Here is a 13,817-nt window from a genome sequence, read left to right as displayed (position 1 = left end):
TTCTGCAGACTACCAGTACCTTTCCCACTCCCCACAAAAGGTGTAATAAATAAATCTAAGCACATTAGCAGCCTTGCTTTTGTTGGCTTTCTACGCTTTGCTGGACTGGACCGGGACCTTACATGATCGCAACCCATTCTGAGACATGTTCATGCACATACAAACGCAAATTACCACAGAGCTGTTTAACCTGATTTTTCTTGGCCAATTTGGCCCCATATCACATTTCATTCAGAAAGATCAGTGCTTCTGGGACAGGATGATGCAGCAAGAAATTGCACAAAATGCAACACACAAGACACAAAGCCCCCACTTTTTGTTGATTTTTTGTGTTTTGTTTTGTTGTTCAGCTAATTCATGCACTGTCCGGCCGCGGTTTCGGTCGCGCCTGAGAGAATCATCAGGGTGTGAACATGTGGGTTTTAAATACTCATTAAATATGCAAAGGCAACCTTTCTTTTGGCCGCTTTTGCTTTGACGCGGATTGGCTTAAACGAGGGGATAAGCATCGTATGAAAGCGTGTGAAAGGAACGGTAAGGAGATCTGTCAGAGATATGTATGTTGAAATGATAGCCAAATATGAGATGGGAGGTGCAATGTTTAAGTGATCTATCAGACGATTATTGTATTGTCCGCAGACTTACAAAATTCCTCTAGCTACAGTTTTGTTCAAAGATTTCAACCGGTGAAGCATAGAAGAATGAAGAGGATCTGGGGCAGCTTTCAGAAAGTTTGAAATAGGTATATACGAGGTATTCTAAATACTGGTACAACGTCCTCCTTTACGGTGCTTCGGTACGCCACGGATCTACCAGCGAGTCCCATAATGTAGCCCCAAAAAATAAGAAATGGAATATTTAAGTAATGCACTTTGCAGAATATCTTGGGAAAGCCCATATATGAACAAACAAACAGTTAGTGTAGAAAAGTTTAAAATGTTCGAAATGGCCTGCCTGTGTAATCTGTGTTAAATACTTCTTCTGAAATCAAAGCATCTCTTTCAATAGTTGGAAGTCTGCACTCAATACTCGACACAGTTAGAGCAGTCAGTCCCAATGACCGAGTCAGCAAACAAAATGGAACATTACACCGCCGAAAATAGCAAGTAAGTAGAGATTAGAGACGAGAAGACGGCCACAACTGGGTGAGCAGAGCAGAGAAAAGCAGTCCCGACCCGGGCAGAGACAGAAACCACAGAGACACAGCAGCATCCAAGCACCTGGAGATGTGGAGACGGGCGCACTTTTCATTCAACTTTGCAGCGAAACGCACGCGCTCAACAAAAAATACGGAGTGGTGAAGCAGAGCCTGTAGCAGAAGGAGTCCACAGCAGCTGAACACATGGCATGGACATGGAAGCCATAAAAATGCTGATGTCGCAAAGCGGAGATGCGAACAACAAGTCCAATTGCCATATAGCCGCGATATTACGAGGCAGCAGCCACAGCAGCGGCAGCAGTGAAAGAAAAAAGAAAGTTATTGCTGGAGCCGGTTGTGGCAGTGGTTCTACTGGCAACCTGCTGCAGCCATTCATTGCTACACTTTGCATATTGTTGGTGGATCGGCTGAGCCTCACTCCTGCATCGGCATCATCATTGGCGCCCGCCAATGAAACCGCCTGGCCACCCATGTATCATTATGATATTTGGAACGACAATCAAAATGAATCGGACATAGAGGAAGAGGGGGATGAGGTGACTGCCATTGAAATCCAGGAACAAGTAGAGGTGGCGCAGCCAGCCATCCCCGAGCAGAGTCTCAATCAGAGTCTGGGAGGGAATAGCAGACATGGCAAGGGTACGTTAAAGACAATCCCAAGGTGCTTTCCCAATTGAATCTCTTTTTATATCCGCACCACACCAGTGATTCATCTGTTTCCTGTGCCCGTCGATGGGGAATGCCTGTCCAACGATGGTCGTCGCATGGGCAACTGCCTGAATGCTTACGAGTGCCGCCAAAAGGGTGGCCAGGCCCAGGGTGAATGTGCCATGGGATTCGGTGTCTGTTGTGTCTTTTTGGCCAGCTGCAATGTCACCATAACCAACAACATCACCTATATCGTCTCGCCTAGCTTTCCCAGTTTCATGCCCACAAATTTCAGTGGCTGCAGTCTAAAGGTCAAAATGATGAGCGATGATATCAGCCAGTTGAGGATCGACTTTCATCACTTTACGCTGGGACAACCGAATCGACGCACGGGCGTCTGTGAGGGCGATGTATTCAACATCAGTGGAGGGCCAGGCGGATCCATCTCCCTTTGCGGTCAGAATAGTGGACAGCATTGTGAGATGATCAGTATTCCTAGATGATGATATCCTCCCTAATCTCATTCCTTCTCCACTTCAGTGTACTATGATGTTGGAGCTCGTGCCTCGCCACGTCAATCCACATTGTATGGCAGCCTACGTCCCGTTGATGCAGCCAATGTGAGCAGCCCGAGCAATGCCACTGGGGATCGCTTCATTGACATCAATCTCAACCTGTCCAATCGGTTTCTGCCACTCCGCATTTGGGAGATGAGCGTGGTGCAGATACCCTTCAGCCAGCGAGCTCCGGCGGGTTGTCTGCAGTACCACACGGGTATCGAGGGCGTCATGCAGACCTTCAACTTTGCCGAGAATGGAAGGCACCTGGCCAACCAGAACTATCGCATTTGTGTGCGCCAGGAGACGGATATGTGCTCGATTATATATCAGCCTTGCGATGAGCAGTCATTTCGGATTGGTGGAGGTGGGAGAATGGCCTCGGGAACAACAGCTTTCTCGTTGAATGACGACGGAATTGGGCCAGCTGCGAATCCTGATCCAGCTATGGCACAGTCCGATAATGCAGGTGGAGGAGGACCAGCTGCCCCAGCTAATGGGGGAACGACTACATCGGCTCCAACGTCTACAAACCTGATGCAGATGCTGGCTATCATGGCCAACTCTACCACCACGACATTGATGTCGATGATGTCGAGCAATTCTACTGCAGCGGCGTCATCGGGGACTAGTTCGACCGCCAGCAGCAGCACAGCAGCGATGACCACGACGACAACAAGCACCACTCCGGCTCCTCTACGCTCCAGCACAGTGGCCGCCACCGAAGAGAGCACATCTTCCTCTGAGGCGCCAGCTTCTTCACCGGCCAGCGATGATGTGGAAGGTTCAGGTGGGGAGGATGGCGTCGACGATGACGGCGACAACGATGGTGGCTTCCTTTTTTTTAGAAGTCCTCCAACCACAGAAGAGCCCGGTTTTTCACGACGTCCACGGCCGGTGGGCAGCAGGCCTAGTGGAGGATTCGATCTTTTCGGCTTCTTACGGAATGCTTTTGATTTGCAACTGCGACGGCGGCGTCGTCGCGAAGCCCGACAATTCTTCAGCACCTGCACGGATCGCATAACAATGCCCTGCATCATCGAAGACTTCATTGGTACTGGCCTGGGTCCCCTGCCCGGCTGTGAGCCCGTCCACTGCGGTGCCCAGTTCTGCTCATCGGGCATTCGGCCATGCCGCATCGAAAGTACCGTCACCCCTTTCTACATTGGCGTTCATTTTGGCGATGGCGTAGGTGTGGGTAAGGCAAATGCTGAAGACAATGTTGGAGCCTGTCTGCGCTTCTCCCAGGTGCAGTGCATGTGAAGGACCATATCATCAGAAAGGATGTGTAGCCACATTTCGTTTTAGAAAATGGTACAAACTATTTAGAGAACACTTTTCCACAAAAAAGGGATTGAGAATCGCTTAACACATAATTTACATATTTTTAATACAAAATTTGTTGCTCTGTACGATTGGAAATAAGCTTTTACAAATATATTTCATATATTTATTTTCTATTGTATACATCCATCAAGACTATGTGAGTTATGTGCACCATTTACGAGTACCGTACCGTACCCCATGTTCAAGGAGTTGCCTCCAAGACGATATATTTTTACAAAATATTTGTATACATTCCCCCAGATCATACGTGTTTACTACCGAAAATACTTAGGAGATATCTTACTACTGTTTCGAATTCTTATCTTTAACCTCTCCCTCGGTTTCCGGTGAATCATGCATCGTACGTACATATTTCAATTTTCGACTCACCGACTGATAGCCTTTTTCATTTTGTTCATTTGTTAGTGTACTGTTATCAGAATTAATTTCCAAGAGTACTGCAAATAATATTGTGCAAATATAAATGTGGATTCGTATTCAGCGAATCAACAGAATGAGTATTTGAGATAATAAATGTGAGTTAGTATGTATCTGAATAGCCATAGCCGTTCTTTACAATCATACCATACACACAACATGTATGTGTTTGTTTGTTATATCGGAATGCGTGGTTTGCCAACATAATAATAAGTAGACATAGTAAGAAATAAAAAAATTAGCAACACATAAAACCTATAAACGATGACTCGCTGGGCGATAATTCTTTGGACTTCAGCGGGAAATATCCATATACAAAAGACTTAAATGAAGAGAACTTTTTAGATAATACTTCTAGAAGTATTCGCCCGCCGCACGATAGGCTCGCGGGCAATTTTGTTCGGCATATTTGGCATAGGCGTTGTTTGAGCCAACCTTGATCGGTAGCTGATTCGAGTGCTTGTTCCATACATGCACCACATACGAGTCTTTGGTGCGGCCCATGGTCTCCTCCAGTTTTTCGGGCTCGAAGAAGTCCCGCCACTGCTTCCACGGCACAGCGTAGAAGGCTCCTCGCCCATACACCTTGAAGCCTAAGCAGCGTTTGCTATCCTCCTGCATCAGGGTGATATCCTTGGTGCCACAAATCTGCTGGGCCACGCGTGTTATCACGCCTGGGCCATTGTTTCCCCAATCTTTGCCTGCGAAATTGTGTTGAAAGTCGCGCAAACAGGACTCGGCAATCTCATGGCCAAAGCCAGTGGCAGCTAAGCTCATGACGCCAGCGGCAAGGTGAGTATTGGACTCGGCTCCTGTGTAATTGGGTGGCACATCCTCCATTTTCTGCAGCACGACCACATCCATGTCCAGATACAGGCCACCATAGCGATACAGTGTCAAGTAACGCAGGAAATCAGAGATGTGGGAAAACAAATATCTAAAAATATGAAGACGTTATTGAATTTTCTGATTCACTCTTCTGAGATACAGCTTACCGCGAACGAAACAGACTACCGTCCTTGAGCCATTCCTCGATGGGTGTGCCCGCAGCGTAGCGCCAGAGATTCAGATTCCTCAAATGGACATTGCTATAGCTTAAAATGGCATCGACAAGCGGCTGCTGGTTGCTGTTATTTCGCCCCTTGGGTGAAGGTCGGTAGGTGGGACCGGCGAACAAGACGAACACCTGGAAATTCGGATTATGCAATGCAGCAGATTCGATTGCGCAGGCTTGACGGGCGGTTAGCTCCAGCAATTTGTACTTTTTGTTCTCGGCCTGGTGGCAACTGGTTTCGTGAAAGAATATGCTCCGTCCAGGCGTGGGCCTGGGCTCCGCCTGCAGAACATCCTCTAGGCGGATGGGTGCCAGCGGATCTGCATCTGCATTAGACACTGTCGACTGTATTGCCTCTTCGATGTCCATGAAGCACTGCTGCAAATCATTTTGCCAATTGTATGTGAGGGCAATGCCACCTATCAGCATAACAATCAGTGCCACGAACAGCAATCGAAGTCTTCCGTTGTGCAAATAACGCGCCACCAGCAGCAAAGGCAGACGCAGGAGCATGGCGAGGGCAGGCGGGCTGGTTAAAAAATTGACACTCCTTAGAGATGTTATGGCCAAAGAAAAGGCAACAACTTGCTTACTCCGAGTGCGCGGTTACACTGTCATTGCTCTCAACATAATCCAATGCACTCTGGTGGGTAAGAAAAGAAAACTCCGGAACGTCTGTTTTACAATGTTTTGCTAATATAAATTGCAAGCCGAGGGCGATAACGACACCTATGTATGTATGTACATTACCTGTCAGTGATGCGCTGTTCGTTGTTTTCGAGCCAGATGTCTTAACGGTATATACGAAACACGCAAACTGTACATAGATATGAGTTTACTTTTACCTCTCAATTAACCTGCCGGCCGCAAGATATGTATTCCTACAAGTTGGAAATTCTAATTATATCTTATCAAGTCTTCATATATATTCTATCTATATTTTATCTTCGCTATATGATCATCGTGCAAAGATAGAAGACCCATCTCTAATAAAATTTGCATTTTGCGATATGTTATCGATAGCTGTGAAAAGAAACCCAGCGATATATCAAATGTGTGGAAAGCGGCGTTTTCATTGAATTTTTTTCATTTACGTCGATATAAAAATTCTACTGGCGGCCGCATCGCATACGCAACGACCGGTAGACGTAGTACCGCTTAAATAAAATATAGAAAAATAGTGAAATGAATGTTCCTCCTAGCGCTGGCAATGGAGCAGCAGCGGTCGGCAGGGGAATGGGATACACGCCGCCGGCTGCCATAGTGCCACAATTTCCCCCGCCCGGCTTTGCTGCTCCCCCACCGCCCGAACTGGCAGCGGCATTCGGTGTGATGGCCTCCAACACAGAGTGGACAGAGCACAAGGCCCCAGATGGACGCCCTTATTACTACAATCAAAATACAAAGCAAAGTTCGTGGGAGAAACCCGAGGCTCTGATGACGCCCGCCGAACAGCTGCACAATCAGTGCCCCTGGAAGGAATACCGCTCTGATACGGGCAAAGTGTATTACCACAATGTGGCCACTAAGGAGACTTGCTGGGAGCCGCCGCCGGAATATGTAGACATGAAGGCAAAGGCTAAGGCGGAGGAGTAAGTACACTGGCTCCACAGCTATTGACTATTCTATTTACTCACCCTTGGCTCTCCCTTGGATTGGTTTCAGAGCTGCAGCTGCAGCCAAAGCGGTGGCAGCCATGACATCCTCCAGTTTGACGGGACTGCTTCCGCATGTTGCATTGGCAAGTATTTTGCCAGCTGCTTTGCCCGCAGACCCAAGGATACCCACGCCCGAGATTCATTCGCCGCTTACGCCGAGCAGTAACGAGAACTCATCATCGGCTCTCGATCAGGCCATGGCAGCCACATTAGCCGCCATCGAAGTGCCACAACCGAATGGTGAGTGCGTCTGACCCTAACGTAACTTCGGGACTGATTGCTCTATGGAATTATTTTAGCTAAAAAGGATGAAAAGTCATCGGATGGCAGTCCTCTGGTGTTTAAGGACAAGCGCGAGGCCATAGAAGCATTCAAGGACCTACTCCGGGACCGCAATGTGCCCTCAAATGCCAATTGGGATCAGTGTGTGAAGATAATATCAAAGGATCCGCGCTACAGCGCCTTCAAGAACCTCAACGAGCGCAAGCAAACGTTCAATGCCTACAAGACGCAGAAGGTGAAGGACGAGCGAGAAGAGTCGCGGCTGAAGGCCAAAAAGGCGAAAGAGGACCTGGAACAATTCCTTATGTCCAGCGATAAGATGAACTCCCAGATGAAGTATTTCCGCTGTGAGGAGGTCTTTGCAGGGAATCGGACATGGACCGTAGTGCCTGAAACGGATCGACGGGATATCTATGAGGATTGCATATTCAATCTTGGCAAAAGGGAGAAAGAAGAGGCGCGTGTCTTGAAGAAGCGCAATATGAAGGTGTTGGGCGAGCTTCTGGAGTCTATGACATCCATCAATCATGCCACCACCTGGTCCGAAGCTCAGGTTATGCTCCTAGACAATGCCGCATTCAAAAACGATGTGACCCTTTTGGGCATGGACAAGGAGGATGCTCTAATTGTTTTCGAGGAGCACATACGCACGCTGGAAAAGGAAGAGGAGGAGGAACGCGAGCGGGAGAAGAAGCGAATGAAGCGACAGCAGCGCAAGAATCGAGACTCCTTTCTGGCACTCCTCGACTCCCTTCACGAAGAGGGCAAACTCACCTCCATGTCGCTGTGGGTGGAGCTGTATCCCATCATATCCGCGGACCTACGCTTCTCGGCCATGCTCGGTCAGAGCGGATCAACGCCTTTGGATCTGTTCAAGTTCTACGTGGAGAATCTGAAGGCTCGGTTCCATGACGAACGGAAAATCATACGAGAGATTCTCAAAGAAAAGGCATTTGTGGTGCAGGCCAAGACATCATTCGAGGACTTTGCCACGGTGGTGTGCGAGGATAAACGTTCGGCCAGCCTGGATGCAGGCAACGTGAAGCTAACCTATAATTCTCTGCTAGAAAAGGTATGGAAATGGTAAGGATTAGCTTAGAATTCGCAATACAAACACTTTTTTTTATAGGCGGAGGCCATTGAAAAAGAGCGCATGAAGGAAGAGGTGCGACGACTGCGAAAACTGGAGAATGAAATTAAAAACGAATGGCTCGAGGCGAATGTGTCTGTGGCCGAGACCTATGACAGCGCCAAGAAGCTGGTGGAGCACTTGGAGGCATTTGCTGTTTACGAGAAGGAAATCGGTGTTGAGAAAATCTGGGAAGACTTCATTAAGGAAAGCGAAGATGCCTGCAGCCATCATCATTCCCGGTCACGTAAATCGAAAAAGAATAAGAAGCACAAAAAGCGAGTGAGATCTACATCAAGATCGGACATTGAAAATGAACTGGTTGAGGTGGAAAAGTCAAAACGAAGGCGATCCAAATCCCGTTCCGTAAGTAGTTTGAAAAATTCCGAAACCCTTAATGGTTCTTACTTCTGGTTCTACAGCATTCACTGAGCTCCATTGGCAGCATCGAGAGCGAAAAGCTGCTGAAGAAGAAAAAGAAACGCAAGAACAAACTGCGGGGCGTAAGTCATACACACCAATCTTCCCGTTTTGGAATCTAATTTTTTGGCTTTTGTTTTCAGTCGTCATGTGAGTCAGATTTAGGTGGGAATCTGTCGCCTAGCCTGGCGCTCCTGCATACCGATTCAAACTCGCATTCGCCAGCCAAGAAGAAGAAAAAGGAAAAGCGTTCCAAAAAAGACAAAGAAGGCAAACGACACAACAGACACAATCGTTCCACGTCACCACTCAGTCCTGTCCAGTCCATGGATTCGGGAGGCTCACGTAACGAGGAACTAACGTTAAGCGACGGCGAACTGGAATCAAAGCGAGCAGCACTCCTTGCACAACTCAATGAGCAGCTGGACGAATGACTGCCGCCAGCGTGTACTGTACTGCCAGCTTAGACCATCATAGACAGCGTGTGGGAAAACTCCTAATTTTCTAATTCGGGTGCAGCTGTGGCTCTTCCAACGCAAGCTTAAAATCTTTAATGGTGCACCTGCATCTATCCTTGCCTTCTTGAGCCCCAGTCCTGGTTTCTGGCCCCAGCACAAGTCACACAGCAAACACGTAATGTAATTTCTTAGAAGCAATAAGTTTGATTGTATAAAAAACAAACAAAAGCATTAGAGTGTACACAGAAATGTTTTAATTTATATTTAATAGATTTTGGTCTGTGTCCCTCCAACGGAATAAAACAAAACGAAGAATTTAAGGAATAAGAATGATGATGTGGCCTACTCTCGAGGGATGTGTGAGTTAATAGCCTATTCTTCAGACGGGTATTCGTACTGCTTAGTCCCTTAGTCCATACGTAAAAGAAAACAAAATATTAATTTTATAAAAGTCCCAATTCTCCGACGTCGATCATGACTGGCCCGTTCAATGATTTACATGATTATATTTACACAGACCAAACCAATTTTAAAATTCAAAGAATCTTGAAGATAAAATTCCTAAAAGTATTCACCTGCAGCATGATAGGCGCGTGGACAATTTTTCTCGGCATATTTGGCATAGGCACAGGTTGACCCAATCTTAATTGGTTTCTTTTCCGATTGGCTGTTCCACACATGCACCGCATACGAGTCTTTGGTGCGGGCCAAGGTCTCCTCCAGTTTATGTGGATTAAAGAAGTTCAGCCACTTATCAGAGGTCACAGCGTAGAAGGCGCCTCTACCAAACACCTTAAAACCCAAGCAGCGTTTGCGATTCGTCTGCATCACTGAGATATTCTTGGTCCCGCAAATCTGTTGGGCCACGCGTGTTATCACCTCTGGGCCATTCTGCCCCCAAACATTGCCATCGAAATTTGTCTGAAAGTCGTGCAGACAAGAGGCGGCAATCTGATGACCAAAGCCACTGGCTGCTAAGTTCATGATGCCAGCGGCAAGGAAAGTATCGGACTCGGCTCCTGTGTAATTTGGTGGTATATCCTCCATACTTCGAAGCACGACCACATCCATGTCCAGATACAGGCCTCCATAGCGAAATAGGGTCAAATAACGCAGAAAATCAGAGATGTGGGAGACCAAATATCTGGAAATATGAAAATGTTATTGCATTTTGGGAGGGACATCGCTCAGTTCCAAATTACCGCGAGCGAAACAGATTACCCTCCCTGAGCCATTCTTCCATGGGTGTGCCTGCAGCATATCTCCAGAGATTTAGACGCCTCAAATGAACATTGCTATAGCTTAAGATGGCATCGAAAAGAGGCTGCTGGATGCTTCTATTCCCTACGTTGGGGTCAACAACATGACTGTATTTTCGGTCAACGAACAAAACGAACACTTGGAAATTCGGATTATGGAGTGCAGCAGATTCGATAGCGCAGGCTTGTCGGGCTGTAAGCTTCAGTATATTAAGATTTTTGTTTTTGACATCATAGCAGCTCGTTTCGTGAAAAAATATGCTCTGTCCGGGCGTGGGCCTGGGCTCCGCCAGTAGAACATCGTCTAGACGGATGCTCGCCAGTGGCTCGCTAGATGCCGCTGTCGGCTCTGGGTCCTCTGCAGCTCCCACTGTCGACTGTGGCACCGACTCTACGTCTGCCCCTTTTGGCCAATTGTATGTGAGTGTAATGATACCTATCAGAGTCACAATCAAAGTCATGAACAGCAAACGGAGTAATCCGTTGGTAAAATACCGCAGAATCATGTTGAAGGTTTTATGAAAATTGGGCACTCCTGTGTAGATTGATGGACTATCTTGCAATACCTTGCTTACTTTGAATTCGATATCAACTTCTTTCAAATTTGGACAACAAAGTAATTTAGAAAACTTATAAACATTAGTTCAGTACACTTATATTTGTCCAAGGTTCTTCCCTGAAGGCCAAAAAAAATAGTAAAGGCATAATTCGTCTTTCTTTCAACAGCCTCCTTTGGGAAATACAATTTTAAATTAGTAGTTGAATCGGATTCATAGATGTGTCAATTGTCTTCTTACTGGCGATAATACTAAAAGATGTATACAATTTATTTCAAAGGCTTATAATTTGAGCCATTCTGAAGCTTCGAATATTTATCGGGGTTTTCCCAAAATTCAAGAGAGTGACCATTTTCACTGAGTGTGTCAATAAGGTACCCTTTCGTTCGTCTGTTCTTTCTGCTCTTTTAATTCGAATGTTTATTGCTTTATTCGTTCGACGGTTCAAATGGCTCCTTTCGTCCTGGCTACAATGTTCGCTGTAATACACACAAATATATCAAAGCATACTTGATTATGTTTGCACTTTAAATGATATTGTTCACTCATTAAGTTACTGATAGGTAGGTGAAAAATATTTACCTCTTCTATGGTTCTATGGTTGCCCGTATGGGAATCAAAATAATCCTTAGCTGGCTAAACTAACATATTTCTATCTTAAACATAAAAAAAATAACAAAGTTATACATGAAACAGAAGAAAATCTATATGCAACTCTCTGATGGCTCCATTCCCCTGGCTAAAGTCAAATCGCATTCTAGCTGGCAGCGCATTGTGCTGGCGAAGAGTCCTATAGATGGGTTCATTATTGCCATAGTTGGTCCCGTAAAGATCAACCGCAAAGGGTGCATGTCTCCTTAGGCTTCTGATAGGGGTACGGAAGATAACGATCTGAGCCGCAATAGTCCTTCGAACGGGTGAAAAAGAGAGTATAAGGAACATCAATTTATTGATGAAACAATTATAAAAATTCATAAACTTCTCCTAGAAGTATTCACCCGCCGCATGATAGGCTCGTGGGCAATTTTGTTCTGCCAATTTGGCATAGGCGCTGCTTGAACCAACCTTGATTGGCACCTTTTTCGACTGCTTGTTCCACACATGCACCACATACGAGTACTTGGTGCGGGCCATGGTCTCCTCCAGTTTTTCTGGCTCAAAAAGGTCTCGCCACTGACGGGAACCCACAGGGCTGAAGGCGCCTCGCCCATACACCTTCAAACCCATGCAGCCTTTGCGATCATCCTGCATCAGTGCGATGTAATCAGTGCCGCAAAGCTGTTGGGCCACGCGTGTAATAACCCCTGGGCCATTATAAGCCCATATACTACCATTGAAGTTTTGCTGAAAGTCGCGCAGGCAGAGCTTGGCAATCTCGTGACCTAATCCAGTGGCAGCTAAGTTCATGATGCCAGCGGTAAGTATATGATCGGACTCGACTCCTGTGTAATTGGGTGGCACATCCTCCATTTTCTGCAGCACGACCACATCCAAGTCCAGATACAGGCCGCCATATCGAAACAGGGTCAAATAACGCAAAAAATCAGAGATGTGGGAAGCCAGATATCTAGAAATACGAAAATGTTATTGCATTTTGGGAGGGACATCTCTCTGTTCCAAATTACCGCGAGCGAAACAGATTACCCTCCCTGAGCCATTCTTCAATGGGTGTGCCTGCAGCATATCTCCAGAGATTTAGACGCCTCAAATGGACATTGCTATAGCTTAAGATGGCATCGAAAAGAGGCTGCTGGATGCTTCTATTCCCTACGTTGGGGTCAACAACAAGACTGTATTTTCGGTCAACGAACAAAACGAACACTTGGAAATTCGGATTATGGAGTGCAGCAGATTCGATAGCGCAGGCTTGTCGGGCTGTAAGCTTCAGTATATTCAGATTTTGGTTTTTGGCATCATAGCAGCTCGTTTCGTGAAAAAATATGCTCTGTCCGGGCGTGGGCCTGGGCTCCGCCAGTAGAGCATCATCGAGGCGAATGCTCTCCTCGACTGCCGGCTGTGGGACCTCTGCATTTACAAGTATGAAAATCAGAGCCACGAAGAGTAAAAGTCTTCCGTTACGCAAATGAAGCGACATTCGTAACAGGGCGAGTGTAGGCCAACTGGCTATCAATAAGATACTCAAATTTAGGCATTGGTGCAAGGAAAATGTTACTAACTGACTGACTTTTGACATTAGATAATGAAATATACAACCATTATCGTAAACTTCTCTTCCTTAAACGTAAAGAACACTACTCTTAAAATAATACAATAAAGGATTTGTCTTACCTTTCACAGCCTTCTTGGTGAAGGACTATGAGTAACTGATATATTAAATAGCTCATCCGGCAAACTAGTATGGAGTGGGGGTTGGCATTGGGAGCATGGTATGGTAGTAGCCCAAAGTAGCTTCAAAGTCTCTTTGATATAGCAACCAAAGATTGGAATAGATGGGGGATCATTCGTGGGATCATCGGATCATTCGGGGGAGAGCCTTAGATGTTCTTCCTGCATTCAGATTCCTTCTATCGATCTCTTACACTTAGGATATTTCCAAAGATCAAAAATGAATATTCCCTTTTCCTATAGCCTTTGCTTTTTTATTTTAATAAGATCCTATGTATGTATTTCTATATGGAATATCGCTAATGACAATTTGCTAAAATGATCGAAACAGAGAGGATTGGGGGAAGGATCCGAAAACTCTCGTACCATATGAAGCATTAAGCAGCTATAGGTGCCACCAGGTGTCTGTTGTTGTGGAACTCCAATTCCACAATTCACGCGGTTCCTGAGGGTCGAGACAAAGTGAGGAGATCCTGGAAGGAAGAAGATCCTATCAGCTGATTGCTGAGTGTTTTACCATTGTCGC

At 46.1% G+C, this 13,817-nt stretch overlaps 5 protein-coding genes across 6 annotated transcripts; 2 read left to right on the top strand and 3 right to left on the bottom strand.

Annotated features, from left to right (window-relative positions):
• Positions 1-749: 749 nt before the first annotated feature.
• LOC4816806 (uncharacterized) lies at positions 750-3,817 on the top strand. The gene is made up of 3 exons (XM_001356798.3): positions 750-1,798; positions 1,865-2,284; positions 2,348-3,817. The coding sequence occupies exons 1-3, from the start codon at positions 1,348-1,350 to the stop codon at positions 3,625-3,627; spliced, it is 2,151 nt and encodes a 716-aa protein (XP_001356834.2). The 5' UTR covers positions 750-1,347; the 3' UTR covers positions 3,628-3,817.
• A 404-nt stretch (positions 3,818-4,221) lies between these two features.
• Positions 4,222-5,935, bottom strand: LOC4816947 (lactosylceramide 4-alpha-galactosyltransferase-like). Its single transcript, XM_001356796.4, has 3 exons — positions 5,776-5,935; positions 5,124-5,711; positions 4,222-5,065 (listed from the first exon to the last, which is right to left on the bottom strand). Exons 2-3 carry the CDS (start codon positions 5,693-5,695, stop codon positions 4,483-4,485), a joined length of 1,155 nt encoding a protein of 384 aa, XP_001356832.4. The 5' UTR covers positions 5,696-5,711; positions 5,776-5,935; the 3' UTR covers positions 4,222-4,482.
• A 244-nt stretch (positions 5,936-6,179) lies between these two features.
• Positions 6,180-9,437, top strand: Prp40 (pre-mRNA processing factor 40). 2 transcript variants are annotated; one of them, XM_015180750.2, is made up of 7 exons: positions 6,180-6,324; positions 6,385-6,774; positions 6,848-7,080; positions 7,140-8,194; positions 8,252-8,617; positions 8,674-8,754; positions 8,815-9,437. In XM_015180750.2, the coding sequence occupies exons 2-7, from the start codon at positions 6,419-6,421 to the stop codon at positions 9,103-9,105; spliced, it is 2,382 nt and encodes a 793-aa protein (XP_015036236.1). In that variant the 5' UTR covers positions 6,180-6,324; positions 6,385-6,418; the 3' UTR covers positions 9,106-9,437. The 2 variants fall into 2 exon arrangements, with proteins under 2 accessions (XP_015036236.1, XP_001356833.1); XM_001356797.4 differs by having other exon boundaries at positions 6,180-6,774.
• Positions 9,438-9,566: 129 nt separating this feature from the next.
• On the bottom strand, positions 9,567-11,624 carry LOC26532247 (lactosylceramide 4-alpha-galactosyltransferase-like). Its single transcript, XM_015180749.2, has 4 exons — positions 11,528-11,624; positions 11,186-11,424; positions 10,332-11,118; positions 9,567-10,273 (listed from the first exon to the last, which is right to left on the bottom strand). Exons 3-4 carry the CDS (start codon positions 10,892-10,894, stop codon positions 9,691-9,693), a joined length of 1,146 nt encoding a protein of 381 aa, XP_015036235.1. The 5' UTR covers positions 10,895-11,118; positions 11,186-11,424; positions 11,528-11,624; the 3' UTR covers positions 9,567-9,690.
• Positions 11,625-11,875: 251 nt separating this feature from the next.
• On the bottom strand, positions 11,876-13,222 carry LOC6903067 (lactosylceramide 4-alpha-galactosyltransferase-like). Its single transcript, XM_002132750.3, has 2 exons — positions 12,571-13,222; positions 11,876-12,512 (listed from the first exon to the last, which is right to left on the bottom strand). Exons 1-2 carry the CDS (start codon positions 13,137-13,139, stop codon positions 11,930-11,932), a joined length of 1,152 nt encoding a protein of 383 aa, XP_002132786.3. The 5' UTR covers positions 13,140-13,222; the 3' UTR covers positions 11,876-11,929.
• Between the last annotated feature and the right edge of the window lie 595 nt (positions 13,223-13,817).

Source organism: Drosophila pseudoobscura, chromosome 4 (genome assembly GCF_009870125.1).
Source record: "Drosophila pseudoobscura strain MV-25-SWS-2005 chromosome 4, UCI_Dpse_MV25, whole genome shotgun sequence".
Classification (NCBI taxonomy): Eukaryota; Metazoa; Arthropoda; class Insecta; order Diptera; family Drosophilidae; genus Drosophila; species Drosophila pseudoobscura.
The sequence above is the reverse complement of the archived record's forward strand: the minus strand, read 5'-3'. Positions and strand labels throughout refer to the sequence as shown.